The following is a 16,942-nucleotide window of genomic DNA, read 5'->3' on the forward strand; positions in this document are numbered from 1 at the left end:
TCGCAAAAATCGACTTATAAATTCGTATCGGGATTAATCGGTATCGAATCGAATCGTGACCTGTGAATCGTGATACGAATCGAATCGTCAGGTACTAGGCAATTCACACCCCTAGTAATAAGTAAAATTGGACCTAGCTTTGAATCTTTGAACTTTTCTGTGTGGATACATTCCAAAAGTATGCAGGCAAGTTATCCAAAGTCATGTTTAGAAATATCCTGTCAGGTTTTACCACTCAAAACTGACTTGAGTAATGTGAAAAATTTGATTCATAAAAAAATGCATCATAAAACAGAAACATAAGCTCACAAATTGTCAGTAAGATGCTGATTGACAGTGACAAGACTTGTGAAGGAGATGTGATGCTTCTCTCCACCACTTGACAAAGTAACAGTTTGTTCTTCTTTAAACAAGCATGAACTGTTAATTTACATGTAGGAGATGAATATTTAACGGTATTTTACAAGTTTTTACAAATACAATATGGTTTAATATTAGAAATTTACAGCAATTACACTTATCTACTGTTGTTAACTGAACTGATTTAACTCTTAATTTACATGCAGCCGATAAATCCATCCATCCATCCATCCATCCATCCATCCATCCATCCATCCATCCATCCATCCATCCATCCATCCATCCATCCATCTTCTGAACCGCTTACTCCTCACAAGGGTCGCAGGGTGTGCTGGAGCCTATCTCAGCTGGCAATGGGCAGTAGGCGGGGTACACCCTGAACTGGTCGCCAGCCAATCACAGGCAACCGATGAATATTTAATACAATAGTATTGGACAAATGTTTTCAAACAAACAAACAAACAAACAATAATATACTCTTGTAAATTCCCCAGAAATTTGTTACCAAACATCTTCTAAGACAACCAGAATAGTACACTTGTGATCAATGTCCTGAGAATGAAATGATCCAGATGATAGATAGATAGATAGATAGATAGATAGATAGATAGATAGATAGATAGATAGATAGATAGATAGATAGATAGATAGATAGATAGATAGATAGATAGATAGATAGATAGATAGATAGATAGATAGATTGATTGATTGATTGATTGATTGATTGATTGATTGATTGATTGATTGATTGATTGATTGATTGATTGATTGATTGATTGATTAAAGTTAGCCCCTTTAAGGCAACACCTTGACTGATTGATGGATATAGACGTCATTATCAGCTTCTTATAGTGAAGGGAAATAGTGACATCAAGTGGTTAGAGGTATAAGTGCAGAAGAGGACTGGATAGAATCAACAAGTGTTTGTGAAATGATTGATTTCTGGGTTGACTCAAATGTTGACAACGCTGTCAAAGGGATTCCATTACTGTGTTGTATCAAGATGTCTGAGCAACAGTTAGTTGTTAGACCGAATTTAAAACGCCTTAGGCGACATGTTTTGTACCGCAGCCAAAATTGAGTGTATTTTGTAGTAATAGCAGAAATTGGTGTAAAATGTCTCTTTACGAATGATTGTGATTGATATTGAATGTTGTTGATTAGATTAGATGTTAATCTGACGGCCCGTCTTGAAACGGTTCATGTATTTATTTATTTATTTATTTTTCAAAGCTCTTACCGGAAGCTCTAGATGTGTATTCCGGAAGGCTCGAGACTCTCAAATCGCCTTATGGTTGTTTAGACATCAACGGTTTTTATGTCGGTGGAAATTTGCTCGTGAAACGCAACGCACACACGAAGAAGGAAGCGTTACGGATTCCTTTCACCGATTGTAGTTTGCCACGCAAAAAGAGGTCAGGCTTTTCTCTCGTTTAAGAGACATACTCTTCCTCCCGGTGAGTTGCTTCTCATCGACGAGCTACTCAAGTTTGATGTAATAGCGGAAATCCTCGTGGTCGACGTTTTTTTCCCCCCCTAACAGCACCAGCATGTTAGATATGAACTGGGAACATATACGTGTCTGTTTCTCCAGTTACACAACAACGCTTGGGTGACTGACATGTTTTTTTTTTTTCCCCCCTCTAAACTTCACAGTCTACCCGGGGGCAGCCTTTGGCTACCGTTTGACTTGACCCGTTATTTAGACTACACCCATTAGCTAGGAAATGTTTTGCCTTTTCATGGCCATCTTTCGATTAAATGTGCAATATCTTTGCTAGAAGAAACTCACGTTCATCTTTTAACAAAGTTGTCACCAAGATTAGGCGTTGAAAAAAGTGATTTCGTTGTACTTTTTAGCGATTGGATTATTTTTGCTCGAAGCGTCTGTTTGTTTTGTTTTGTTTTCTTCATTAGTTTGGTTAGATCCTGGCTACGTTGTTGTGGAACGGAACTCTGGGAAGAAAGCAGATGTACTAATTGCTAACGAGCAACAAGTGGGCACTTCCCTGGTAGCCGCATGTTGAGCCGCTACGCTGAAACCTGCTCATGCTCAGTTAACTTCTACAGAAAATGATGTCATTTAATGCTACGTGGACTCGATTACACGTGCTCTCTATGACGCTTCCCGTTTTCCACCCTGACACAAGTTTGACTATTGTAGGTGACCATTTAACAAATGTGTGGTTTTCTTTCTAAAGAACAAATTAAAAGTTGCGTGTGTAATTGCTCAGAAATAGTCTAAAGTTATGATCAATACGTCACACAATATTATATCAACATCCCAGTACTGTACTGTACAAAAATGCTGCCATCAGGCATAACATCATAATGCTGTGATGCTATCATCTTTTGGAGACGCTGACAGCATTTCAGCATTAATTGTCATCACATTTGTGCATGACCTCACTTTATGTAATTATTACAGAAAAAGACATTTTGGAACTAAGTTGATACTAATAAAATCAATGCACAGAAAAATGAACCATATGTTTTCCTCTGTGACTGCAACTCCAATCTTATCTGAATTAAATTCTATTGTGGATTGGGTTTTGTGAACGTTTGTCAGTTCTTTGAATACTCTGCTTCAACACCGTTTTAATCTTTTTCTCAGGTTGTGTGACGAAGCTGTTGTGTTGTCGTCATCCTCTGACACGGGTATCTTCTCATCTGGTTGGTTTAAGGAGGACAGGAAGCAACAATGCCGAAACCGGTAAGACGACGAAAGGAAGTGAGCAAGTAAAATTTGACACCTTTACTGTCATTTTACTCCCTCTACATGTGAGGCAGGAGTTTGTGACAGTTGTTTGTATGTGACCAGTGCGCTGTGATTGGCTGGTGACCAGCCAAGGGTGTACCCTAAATCTTTCCCAAAGTCAGCCGGGATAAGCTGCGGTACACCCGAATGAAGATAAGTGGTATAGGAAATTGATGTATTGATGGATGGTAGCCAGCATTCAATGTTAAGTTTGGAATAATAAGCAGTAAGAGTTAGACAAGCAAACTAGAATCTCCTTGATATTTCCAGCAGTAAGATTCAAATAGTTTATGAGAAAATGTACTATCTGTGTGGCTCATTTATTACTATAACAATGTGACAAGCAACCACCATTTTGGTGGAATTAAAAAAGCAAAACGTCATGGTGGAATTTAAAAGAACACACCAATAATAAGTCATTTTCCAGCATGGCCTGTCAGAGTAAAAGTCACCCGGGTGTTTACTGTGCAGGTTAGGGACCTTCCACAACTTGCATTTCCAGAGTGACCAATGTCAATGGTGACTTGGCTGGTAATCTGAGCCTCTGTAACATGCAACTTGCAGATGCTCCCTAAATTATACTCGCTATGGGCCGGCTAAATACGTCCTCCTGATCGAACCACAATTTCATCTTCACTTTCGGCTGGACACAAATCGTTGGCGTCCCTTATGGCTGTACTGCTTTTGAAGACGTGCTTCTTTGATGTAAGGCGTAATTCCACCTTTGATGTCGCCGTGGGACGCAATAATTTTGTCATGATCTCATTGTAGTCACGAGTCACTGACTGCCATGTTATTTTAAGTGTGTTTATAGCACGTGATGCATCTTGATGATCATGTGACTGTCCAAAGATGGCCGATACTGTACTGAATGCAAACGTATTCATAAAAGTACTATAAAATCATAATGGCTCAACATAAATTGACAATTTTTACAGGGAAGTGTTGAAATTAACTATTTCACAGAATACTAGAATAAAGACTATAATTTTTTTTATGGCAAATGATGCAGTTGTGAAACGTCAGTGATGTAGTGGTCCGATGAGAATGTTTTATTTATTTATTTTTATTAATTAATTTATTTATTTTGCACAAAAACCTGTGTTTGTGCGTGCTTTATGTGATGTATTACAATTGGGTGTCACGATACAATGTGTGTTCCAGTTGTGTTGAAAGCAATTGCCTGTTTGACAAGTATCGTATACATACATTACACCTGATGTTAACGCACGTCTAATTGGCTGTTTTGACACATACAGAGCGTGGCAACATTCGGTTTGATCTCTCGCCCATCAATTTTGCAGAACTCGGTCAAAGAGGCGAATGGGTCAGCAGTTTAAATGGTGTCCAGTCAGAGATTTTTGTTGAACAGCAGTCCGTGAGATATCAGGAACGATTCCTTGGAGACTGTTTTATTAGGTGTGGCATGTTATTGTCCACCCCCAGCCCAATGTACAGGGCAGGAGAGGATTAACTGACCGTCTGGTTCACATGCACAGGATTCATCCACCAAGCTTCACTCTGTCGTCGGTTGGCTTTGTTTTGGCTCTAACACCCTACTGCTGATGGCTGACAGGCCCCACACGAACATGAACCACCACCTGGCACTGCAGTATGGCTGCAATGATGATGATTATCATTGTTTATTATTAGTATTATTATTATTAACTCATTTACTCCCAGCCATTTTCACAGAAGCATTTCCGTTCGCTCCCGGCTGTTTTACTGGATTTTGACTGATTTTGCTAGGCCCACAGAATATTGTGTTCTTTTGCTATAAAAGCATGGAACCTATCAAAAGAAAGATTGAAGTCTCTTCTTTCATCAGGACAAAAAGTATGTTTCTATCTGTTTCCGTTTTGCAGCAATTAGCATTAGAAGAGAGCTAGGTGTCATCAGTTTTCACAAATCTATTTAAAATTGTAAGTAATTTAGCTTTTTTTTTTTTTCTATATGGCCCTGGTTGATCTCCTTTGCTCTGCTGCCACCTGCTGGCCGTTTGTGTAATAACTACCATTTCTGCAACCGTTCTTTGCAGTTGAGAGGCTACATCAAAGCCTTCTGTATGCTCTAGCATAATAAAAAATAAAAAATAAATAAAAAACAACGTCTTTGGGACACGTAAAACATCCATCCATCCATCCATCCATCCATCCATCCATCTTCTTCCGCTTATCTAGGGTCGGGTCGCGGGGGCAGCAGCTTCAGGAGGGAAACCCAGACTTCCCTCTCCCCAGCCACTTCAACCAGCTCCTCCGGCGGGATCCCAAGGCGTTCCCAGGCCAGCCGAAAGACATAGTCTCTCCAGCGTGTCCTGGGTCGTCCCCGGGGCCTCCCGCCAGAGGGACATGCCCGGAACACCTCCCCAGGGAGGCGTCCAGGAGGCATCCGAACCAGATGCCCGAGCCACCTCAGCTGGCTCCTCCCAACGCGGAGGAGCAGCGGCTCGACTCTGAGTCCCTCCCGGATGACCGAGCTTCTCACCCTATCTCTAAGGGAGAGCCCGGACACCCTGCGGAGGAAACTCATTTCGGCCGCTTGTATCCGGGATCTCGTTCTTTCGGTCATGACCCACAGCTCGTGACCATAGGTGAGGGTTGGAACGTAGATCGACCGGTAAATCGAGAGCTTTGCCTTTTGGCTCAGCTCTTTCTTCACCACGACGGACCGATACAGAGTCCGCATCACTGCAGACGCTGCACCGATCCGCCTGTCGATCTCCCGCTCCATCCTACCCTCACTCGTGAACAAGACCCCAAGATACTTGAACTCCTCCACTTGGGGCAGGATCTCATTCCCGACCTGAAGACGACACTCCACCCTTTTCCGACTGAGGACCATGGTCTCGCATTTGGAGGTGCTGATCCTCATCCCAGCCGCTTCACACTCGGCTGCGAATCACTCCAGTGAGAGCTGGAGGCCCCGGCTTGATGAAGCCAACAGCACCACATCATCTGCAAAGAGCAGAGATGCAATGCTGAGGCCACCAAACCGGAACCCCTCCACGCCTCGGCTGCGCCTAGAAATTCTGTCCATAAAAGTTATGAACAGAATAGGTGACAAAGGCCAACCTTGGCGGAGTCCAACCCTCACCGGAAACGAATCCGACTTACTGCCGGCAATGCGAACCAAACTCTGGCAACGGTCGTACAGGGACCGAACAGCCCGTATCAAGGGGCCCGGCACCCCGTACTCCCAAAGCACCCCCCACAGAACTCCCCGAGGGACACGGTCGAACACCTTCTCCAACTCCACAAAACACATGTGAACTGGATGAGCGAACTCCCACGCACCCTCGAGGATTCTGCGGAGGGTGTAGAGCTGGTCCACTGTTCCACGGCCAGGACAAAAAACGCACTGCTCCTCCTGAATCCGAGATTCGACCTCCCGACGGACCCTCCTCTCCAGCATCCCTGAATAGACCTTACCAGGGAGGCTGAGGAGTGTGATCCCTCTGTAGTTGGAACACACCCTCCGGTCCCCCTTCTTAAAAAGGGGGACCACCACCCCGGTCTGCCAATCCAGAGGCACTGTCCCCGATGTCCACGCGATGTTGTAGAGGCATGTCAACCACGACAGCCCCACAACATCCAGAGTCTTTAGGAACTCCGGGCGGATCTCATCCACCCCCGGGGCCCTGCCACCGAGGAGCTTTCCAACCACTTCAGTGACTTCGACCCCAGCGATAGGAGAGCCCACCTCAGAGTCCCCAGACTCTGCTTCCTCAAAAGAAGACGTGTCGGTGGAATTGAGGAGGTCTTCGAAGTATTCCCCCCACCGCTTCACGACGTCCCGAGTCGAGGTCAGCAGCACCCCATCGCCACTATACACAGTGTTAATGGTGCACTGCTTTCCTCTCCTGAGACGCCGGATGGTGGACCAGAATTTCCTCGAAGCCGTCCGAAAGTCGTTTTCCATGGCCTCACCAAACTCCTCCCATGTCCGAGTTTTTGCCTCAGCAACCGCCGATACTTTGAGCTCATTGAACGATACGGCCTCTTTATGGGGAGAGATTTGTCTAAAAAATATTCACACAAATGAATTTGTGATTTTCACGTTTTTGAGATCTACAAATACATCCGTGACTGTCACGTGTTTTTCAGATTCACAAATATATCCGCGATTTTCACGTCTTTAAATTTTGTGTGTGCATTTTCCATGACTTTTGCTTGCGAGTTGTCGAAAGTACGTTTGTGGATCGCCGCACGCGCGCATTTATTTTTGAGACAAGCATCACGCTGTTTTTGAGATTTTCACACACACAAGCCGTCTGATATTCACCTGTCTCAGGCCGTTCCTCCTCCGTCCACAGGGAGGCAGTGTTGCTGTCTCAATTGAATGAGAAGGAGCCGCTTCTCGTTTAAAATTGGACACTGAAAAACAGAAATCAAGTCTTTATCTGACCTTCCATTATGTGTTTATGTTGCACAAGTAGCGAAACAAAATGCGACCTTAGTTTGTTTCCCTTGAGCTTGTTTTGCCTTCACTTGAAAGACACTCTTCTTCCGCTGTTAAATTTTCTTCTTCTACGCCAATAAGCAGCAGTTCTGATCTGTATATATTACTGGATAGCCAATAGACCAAGACTACATTTACAATATCAAAATTGGAGAACATTTGAAACAGTTAGTAGAAAGAGGATGATTTATGACGTTTTAAATGTGTTAAACATAAACAACAGGACTTCAGACGTTTTACAACTTGCCTTAAATACATGATGTATATATTATATCCTGAATGATGTTTACAGGAGGAAACATTTTTTTAATTAAAAATTAAAACAAAATTCAACAAAAGATGCCTCTGCCAAATCTAATATTGGGGTCTATGGAATTGAGCCCCTTTTTCTTTTATCGCTCAGTTCCTTAGTTCCTTATTTTCACAAGTTGACGTGGATGTACAGTATGTGCATCTGTCACGTAAAAATGAGCTGTACTTAAAAATGCTCGTTATCTGAGCAAAAATATATATAAATATAGAGTACATTAACTGGAATCTGGAATCATCCATTAGAGCTGATTGTTACATTAAAGTATTATATTTTCGTGGCTTGAAAACACCCAAAATAGTACAAATTATTGACTTGTACTTTTTTCATAGCCTAATATTACCCGGTACAGGGGAAGAAGGCACATTAGCCGAAACGCAGCACTTTTTTGTCAGCTGCTTTTTTGTTGTGCTTCCAGCACAGCTCATCAGCCGAGAATAGCCAATGACATTCCTTTCCCTGACCCACCAGTGAGCTGCTAGCATGGAACATGGGAGCCAATTTCCTGAGTAGTTTAACTCAGGTGATGATTGAAGGAAGTCGACTCATGCGTTGCGATGAGCAAACATTCTGTTCCTGTCAATAAGTTGTGGGGATATTGTTGTTGTTGCTGCTGCTGCTGTATTGGTGCCTACATGTAATGTCAAAAAGTAGACGTTCTGTACATTCCACAAATTATTTCACACATCATGTACTTGGAGACCATTTGTAGCTTGGGCTCTTGACCAGTGTGATGTCGATGAGCTTGTCTTGACATTCAGCTGAGCTGAGACAATTTCGAATTGCGTCTTTTTAGATCAACGTTCGTGTGACCACCATGGATGCAGAGCTGGAGTTTGCCATTCAGCCAAACACCACTGGAAAACAGCTTTTTGACCAGGTCAGAAGAATTATTGGTGTTTTCGTCACGTGATTGAAAGAGGCGGTTTGATGTCATTCTTTCTGTTGTGAAGGTGGTGAAGACCGTGGGGCTGCGGGAGGTCTGGTTTTTTGGCCTCCAATATGTGGACAGTAAAGGCTACATCACTTGGCTCAAACTTAATAAAAAGGTCAGTGCTTGCTTTCTATAGACCCCTTCAAAGTTTGTAAATAATGTGATGCAATTTAAAGGGTGGGGCTTAGTGGAGGCAAAAACACCTCAGTGGCGTGTGGTTCTAACACCGGTCAGCATATTTTCACAGAAAGTTCATGTCGGAATGGATGGGGAAAACGGCCATTTGAGTTAATATGCGAGTAAACTGACTCCCCACGACCGTGAATGTTACTTTAAAAAGTTAACTCTGACTGATGGGACGATATTTACTGACCCCTACGCACTCACGCACTGGATAGACGATTTAACGGGACTACCCAGCGTGCAATGGCCGGACATTTAAATCTACCTTATAGAAAAACGGAGTGTTTATATTAAAGATAAATTGATAAATCATTGCATTTCTACAACTATGTCTTGAATGGACATATTCAAAATTTAGAATATAACAACTTGAGCGAGGACTTTTGTGTCGTGCGGTCGCAAGTGCTGCCAAGTCAACGACCGGGACAGAAGACGAGGATATACGAGGCATGTACCTCTCCTACAAAAATTTGACAAGAAGTTATCGGAACCATTGTGGGGGCTTTCGCCTCCACAAAACTGAAACATACAGCCAACGTTTGGTTAGCTAGCGGTTAGCATTCGCGCATGTAAAATGTAAACACTGACTTTTTGTAAGTCCGTGCATGTAAAAACAATCCCACAAATAATGAGTAATTTAAGTAATTTAAATCACAACTAATTCTAGCCCATATCATTGTCCAGACTGAATCTGATAGTTAAATATTACCTGATGTGAATTGTGCGCTGCAAACACGAGCATTGTTGATGATAGCCTCAGTCCAGTCCTTTCGCCTAATCGCGTTTAACCAGATCCGTCTGCGATTACTCTGACCGGCAGAGGCTGGGATGCGATAGAATTTTTGTTGGTGCTTTTACACTGCTTTTACACTTCTGGCAACCAAAAACACACCAAGATGACATTTTCTACAGACAACCAGCGTTGTTTACTTCTAGCTGCACTTCCGTTGTCTGCAGCGGCAAGTTGTTTTTGCCTCCAGTAAACACCGTGACGTCATCGTGACGTAGGCCATGAAGGGGTCCATTTGTCTTATGTTTTGTCAACATTTTTTTTTTTTTTTTTTTCCCAACCATCACTGCTCCACCTTGCATGTCATCGTTGTCCAGGTGACCCAGCAGGATGTAAAGAAAGAGAACCCGCTCCAGTTTAAGTTCCGAGCCAAGTTCTTCCCCGAGGATGTTTCAGAGGAGCTCATCCAGGAGATCACCCAAAGACTCTTCTTCCTCCAGGTAAGCACTCAAATGCACCTTTACTCCACTTGCTTCAATAAGTACTGCAATTATGCTGACAGATAGTGACTCTTGAGTTGAAAAAAAAAAAAAGTCTGTCCTAAAAGATGTGTTAAGTGTGGTATTTGTTGTCGCGTGGCTGGTTGTGTCAGGTGAAGGAGGCCATCCTGAACGATGAGAATTATTGTCCCCCTGAAACGGCAGTGTTGCTCGCCTCATACGCTGTACAGGCCAAATATGGAGACTATGGCAAGGATGTCCACAAACCCGGATACCTGACACATGACCGACTGCTGCCTCAAAGGTTTCACTTTTCTCACAGTTGACAAATTTGTATTTTGTTACGAGCAGTTGTTTCGGAGAGATGTGAGCAAGTAGGTAGCACGCATTTGACCTTCTGTAAGTAATTGTGGCTTGTAATTGGCCAACAAGATTTTGTCTCCAATCGCAATAACAGTTTTTAATGATGCAGTGTAAAAAAAACTAAATAAATAAAATAAAATAAAAAAAACAGGCTAAAGCGCATCTGGTGCTGCGAGCAGCTCCATCAGCTTCAACTGCGGCTGGCTAGCTTGCATGTCTAAACACGGACGCTTCTCTAAAAGTCACCGATTATCACCTCCATGGCAGCGAATAAACAAAAATTATCATTGTCAGGAAAGGACATAATAATTGAATCTTAATTTTTTTGGCTCTGATCTGAATGAATTTACAATATACAACTTACTGGTACTTTAATGTGAAACTCAGACAAGAGCTGTAACTATTGCCATTGCGCAAGGAAAAGAGAAAAACTGTTTTTATGTCTATTTTTTGGGGGGGGAACTTTTTTCTTTTTTTTTTCTTTTTTTTCACCTGTTTTTCCGTATATTTTTTGTTTTGTTTTACTTAATATTTGTTTCTGTCATTAAAAAAAATCTGAAAAACGGGGGAAAAAATATTCAGAAAAACTGGAGGAAAAATTATTCAGAAAAACAGGGGGGAAAACATTAAAAAAAAAAAAAAAAAGAAAACAGAAAAAAAATTATTCTGAAAAACAGATCACCAAATTCTGTTTTTTTTGGAGTAATTCTTTTTTGACTTCTGAACTCCAAGTGACTTGTTGCAGACTCGCTAATAGCGGAAGCCGACACTTTCTCGCATACCTCCAACGTACCTTCTGGCTCAGTTAAGGTAAGACATGTACCGTAATTAGTAACACGCACTGTATTGTTAATGTTTTTAAAAAATATTCAGAAAAACTGAAAAATAATTATTTTATTAAACGGGGAAAAAAATTAAGAAAAACAGAAATACATTTCAGAAAAACGGGAAAAATATATTTTAAAAAAACAGAGAAAAAAATACTCGGAAAAACAGGAGAAAAATATTTAATAAAACTGAAAATTAAAAAACAAAAACAAAAAAAAAACAAAAAAAAGAGCCACCCCAAAAAAATTAGTTAGAAAAAGTTGTTTTTTTTTTCGTTTTTTTTTTTTTTTTTCTAGTGAACGCAATACGCTTCCATAGTTTTGACACTGTTTTTGTTTGCTAAAAACTTCAGTGTTCCTGACAAAATATCCAGAATGTTCCTGAGAGGTGAAAAGAAGGATGGGCATCGCTGTATACTTTTTCAGTGTGTCTTCTAATAAGTTATTTTGTCATAATTTCTTTATTTATTCTTTTAATTGGGTGTGCACGCCAGAGTGCTGGAGCAGCACAAGCTGACCAAGGAGCAGTGGGAGGACAGGATCCAGACTTGGCATGAGGAACACAGAGGAATGCTCAGGTTGGTTGACATCAGGAGCAGGAAGTTGTGCTCTGGACATGTTGCGTCATGTACAGTAAGAATGTGTATTGTGCAGCCAAGCACATTGTGAGTGTGGCGTTGTCTCATCACCAGAGAGGATTCTATGATGGAGTATTTAAAAATCGCCCAGGACCTGGAGATGTACGGAGTCAATTACTTTGAAATCAAAAACAAGAAGGGCACGCAGCTGTGGCTGGGCGTGGATGCACTCGGCCTGAACATCTATGAGCATGAAGACAAGTATGTGACAAATCCTTCAAGCGTTATGATTGTGGAAAAAAAAATGTATATACGTCTGTGACCGTTGGTGACTCAAGCATTTTGTTTATAAGAAAACAACGCCGCCATCTGTTGCCCTTGCAGGTTGACCCCAAAGATTGGCTTCCCCTGGAGCGAGATTCGAAACATCTCCTTTAACGACAAGAAGTTTGTTATCAAACCCATTGACAAGAAAGCGCCTGTGAGCGGTGTACACGATTGCAGCTTCAAACGCATAATCGGAAACAGCTCTCGTCACGTGTGCTTACGCTTTGACTGTCGTCCGCAGGACTTTGTGTTTTACGCGCCGCGGCTGCGCATCAACAAGCGTATCTTGGCACTGTGCATGGGTAACCATGAGCTGTACATGAGGAGGAGGAAGCCCGACACTATCGAGGTGCAGCAGATGAAGGCTCAGGCTCGGGAGGAGAAGCATCACAAGCAGATGGAGAGGTGCAAAGCGGTTGCTGACGCCGCCCATGCCTTTATCATACGAACGTAAAAGTGATGTGATGTACAGCGGAGTAGCTCGACTGGAAAGAATTTTTAGCGCTTGATTTGTGTTATGTATTCATGCACTCGGCATTGAAATATGTCAGGGCCCAGCTGGAGAACGAGAAGAAGAAGCGAGAGGCCGCAGAGAAGGAGAAGGAACGGATCGAGCGGGAGAAAGACGAACTCATGGAGAGGCTGAAACAGATTGAGGGGCAGACCGTAAGGGCACAAAAAGGTAAGGACAGCAACGGAATTGTCTTCGCCGTCCCAAACGTCAGAAGTGCAAATCCGGCTGTGTTTGTGCGTTGTCAGAGCTGGAGGAGCAGACGCGCCGGGCCATGGAGCTGGAGCAAGAGCGAAGAAAGGCGCGAGAGGAATCCGAGAGGTTGGACAAGGAGAGACGAGCAGCGGAGGAGGCCAAAGGCGAGCTGGCCAAACAGGCTGCAGACCAGCAGAAGAACCAGGAGCAGCTGGTGGGTGTCTTGCGGATTGCAATATAGACAACTAGATTATCATAGTTAGTGGTGCATAGCTTTTTTATTTTTTTTTTACTCACAACTGCCATCTCTGGCCTACTAAAGTGTAAATGCATCCTCTGTGTCAAGCTTGTGTATGGCGTCACAATCGCCCCCCCCCACCCCCAATAATTGGTGGAGAATGCGTGATGTAGAAAAATATTTAACATTTTGAAGTCAGTTTAATGTCAATGAAATATAATCAAACAAAAATGATTATTAAACTATATCTTACGTTTCTAAAACTAACTAATTATGGCACAAATGTCCTTTTGTTTCCATCTTTGTTAATTAATCAATGAATATTATACATGAGCTGTTGGAGTTCATTTATTTTGGGATTGTTGTATGTCCATACAAAAAGCAGCGCAAACAGTCATTTGAGAATTGTATTTTACTTTATTACATAATACAGTATTGTTCGTTTTATTTTATTTTATTTTATTGTTTACAAATACTACATGTACCCAAAATCTAAAGCTAATAATAGCTAAACTAAAATAAAGCATTTTCCAGGAAAACAAAGCGAAAACGAACAACCCCGCTAAAATAAATAAATTAATAATAATAATAATAATAATAATAATAATAATAATAATAATAATTAAACTGCATTTTAAAAAAATCCAAGCAAAAATAAAAACTATAAGGAAAATCCCAAAGCTATAACACTGCATTTCAAAATATTATGCAAAAGTTTTTGTGATTTATTTAATTTTAATTTTTTTAAGTGTAGTAAATGGCACTCAGCATAATTTCAAGTCATCAAATGTTGGAGAATAATTTGAATGTTTATGAAGAAAGTTTAACAAACCTCCCAATGATAACAGTAAAAAAAATAATAATAATAAAAAATAAAATGGCTTTTTTTTTTTTTTTTACTTGGTCTGAAGAAATATTCTGATATTTTGAGATAGGATATTTGAGTTTTCTTAAACTGTAAGCCATAATCAGCAATATTAAAATAATAAAAGGCTTGCAATATTTCAGTTGATTTATAACGAATACAGAATGTTTGGCATCTTTGCTTCTTTAATTGCCTTACAGAAAATAATGGACTTTATCACAATATTCTGATTTTCTGAGACAGTCCTGTGGAAATATATACTTTTTTTTTTTTTTTTTTATGTACTGTTCCAAATTATTATGCACCACAGTGTTTGAAGACATTTCATAGGTTATTTAATTAAAAAAAAAAAAACATGCTAACAAGTCAAGTTGCATTTCAACATGGGACCTCGTATTTGACAGCAAATCAGCAATCCTGTTTTTGATTTCAGGCTGCAGAGCTGGCTGAGTTCACAGCCAAGATTGCTCTTCTGGAGGACGCCAGGAAGAAGAAAGAGGACGAGGCCACCGAATGGCAACACAAGGTGCGGCTGGCTCGCCTCAATCCACGCCAATGCCGACGTCGACAGCGCGCTCTGTGGCCTCACTCGCTCGCTCCGCTTCTTCTTCCGCAGGCGCTTTCGGCCCAGGAAGACCTGGAGAAGACCAAAGAGGAGCTGAAGACGGCCATAACCACGTTGCCAACCCCCGTGAGCGGCCACGCGGAGAGCGAGAACGACGAGCAGGACGAGAACCACGCCGAGGCCAGCGCCGAGCTGTCCAACGAGGGCGTCTGCCAACTGGATCTGCGCAGCGAGGAGGCCCGCGTCACCGAAGCCCAGAAGAACGAGCGCGTCAAGAAGCAGCTGCAGGTACGTCAGTCGCCCGTTTCTCTCCTCTCCGTCCGAAATGCCATTTTACGGACCCGCTCCTTTTCGTGCGTCGTCAGACTTTGAGTTCCGAGCTGGCCGAAGCCCGAGACGAAACCAAGAAGACTCAGAACGACGTCCTGCACGCTGAAAACGTGAAGGCGGGCCGGGACAAGTACAAAACGCTGCGTCAGATCCGGCAGGGCAACACCAAGCAGCGCATCGATGAGTTTGAGTCCATGTGAAAAAGAAGAGGCGAACGTCTTCTCCAAATTGGCCGCGCGCGTTCTCGTGGACAACTGATGCCGCCGCCCTTCGCGCCCCCCTCAACAAATGTTCACCTTTTGATCTTGTCAGTCTGCCAAAGTTGTGCTCCTTGTGGGATGCCTGCCGTGTGTGGGGAAAGACACCGTCGCACCAAAGAGGAAACACACTGGCTTCTTTTCAGAGCAATCCTTAGAAAGTTACACGTCTTTGATCTCGTGTCTTCAATTCAATATGATAGGTCCGTCGCTTGCGCTGCTTTTGTTTCGTTTTATCGCTTGCCGCCTTGTTTTTTTTATTTTTTTTAGCTTACTGGTCCCGGCGCTTCCCACAAGTCGTTATCGTCATTCGTGTTTAATTTAAAATTGTTCTGCAGTATTTTATTTGTTGCATTTCAAACTGGATTTCTAGAGTAGAGGAGATTTACTTGCAGATTTTGTTGGGAAAAGCGACACCCCAGCCTGTGGATTTCAATTGCAGGTTGATACTGGATGAATGTAGCAAAGGTGTCAAAAGGGAAAGTGTTATTAGACCGCAAGCCTCCGGCTCGAATGTGTTAGCAACGTAAGCTAGCTGGTCGTTGCATCTCAGCGTCTCGTGTGCAGCTCCCAAAGGTGTCCCAAGTCAAAATGTACAACATGAGGCCCGTTTTAATGACAGGCCCCTCCCTACCCGTCCCAAAAACATGGAAGTGGACCTCCAACTCAGCTTGAGACAAGTCCCAAGATGTACTGTAATATGCAACATTTACAAAAGGGGTTATTTGCATTTGCATTTGGCGTATACTTCGTGGTTAACCTGTTACAATGGGAAGTGTTACAGACACGTCCTCTAATTTCATTCAATGAAAACGGCCTTTGTGCAGAGATAAAGTGCTGTGGGCATTTGAAAGGAATTAACATGAAGATGAACTTTTTTTTTTTTTTTTTTTTAATTAACAGTACAATATTGCGGTACTGTATTGTTGTAAACATTTACAGTACGTTTGATATGCTATACTTGACAGCTGGTGCAGGTTGAGTTGTTGTGGTTTTTTTTTTTTTTTTTTTTTTTTTTTTTTTAAATAGTTGTTTTTAAAGCACTTGCCCTGCCCCTTATGTTTAAAGTGTTTGCCATAGCAGGGAAAAAAAAATAGCATGTGTTTCCCGACCATTTTTGAGTAGCATTCACAATGCCTTGGTCACTTCTCAAATTGACTTGAGTTATTCATGTTCGACAAAGCCAGCTTGTGTATGTTGTTCTGGCACCAGCTGTCACGGTGTGTCGCTATTTTTTTGTGATTCATTTCAGAGGCAGTATGTTAGGACTGTTTCATATAGGTTTGCAAACCTTTGGGTCAAATCACCAATAAAATGTTTTAAATTTGTTCCCTTTCACTTGAAATTTGTTTTCCGTTTTGAGCAATAAAGCAGCAAATCAATCTTACACTATATCTCATGATGGCTCATTTCACCCACACGCGCACAAATGATAGGACAACGTATGTGACATAAAAGCAGTGCTTTTCAAATAGTGGGGCGGGGCCCCCCAGGGGGGCGCCTTTGACCTCGGGGAACATGCATTTTTATTTTTATTTTTTTATTTACCTGTCCTCGAATAAAGTGCAATTGCACCTCCACTACATTAGGGGGCAGTGGCGCTCTCATTATTGGCAGAGTGTGCGCAGGTTAGCATTTGCTAGGTGGTGTGTA

At 42.1% G+C, this 16,942-nt stretch overlaps 1 protein-coding gene across 1 annotated transcript; it reads left to right on the top strand.

Annotated features, from left to right (window-relative positions):
- The first annotated feature begins 1,315 nt into the window (after positions 1–1,315).
- Positions 1,316–16,617, top strand: LOC144013433 (radixin). The gene is made up of 15 exons (XM_077512301.1): positions 1,316–1,817; positions 2,975–3,073; positions 8,683–8,766; positions 8,840–8,935; positions 10,111–10,233; positions 10,386–10,537; positions 11,918–12,001; positions 12,116–12,262; positions 12,386–12,482; positions 12,570–12,733; positions 12,880–13,010; positions 13,088–13,248; positions 14,571–14,663; positions 14,754–14,990; positions 15,068–16,617. The coding sequence occupies exons 2-15, from the start codon at positions 3,062–3,064 to the stop codon at positions 15,230–15,232; spliced, it is 1,746 nt and encodes a 581-aa protein (XP_077368427.1). The 5' UTR covers positions 1,316–1,817; positions 2,975–3,061; the 3' UTR covers positions 15,233–16,617.
- The last annotated feature ends 325 nt before the right edge of the window (positions 16,618–16,942 follow it).

This window comes from Festucalex cinctus, chromosome 2, assembly GCF_051991245.1.
Source record: "Festucalex cinctus isolate MCC-2025b chromosome 2, RoL_Fcin_1.0, whole genome shotgun sequence".
Classification (NCBI taxonomy): domain Eukaryota; kingdom Metazoa; phylum Chordata; class Actinopteri; order Syngnathiformes; family Syngnathidae; genus Festucalex; species Festucalex cinctus.

Coding starts and splice junctions, on each gene's coding strand:
- LOC144013433 (XM_077512301.1), top strand. Junction 10,538..11,917: donor GACCGACTGCTGCCTCAAAG/GTTTCACTTTTC, acceptor TGTGCACGCCAG/AGTGCTGGAGCAGCACAAGC. Junction 12,263..12,385: donor ATCTATGAGCATGAAGACAA/GTATGTGACAAA, acceptor TTGCCCTTGCAG/GTTGACCCCAAAGATTGGCT.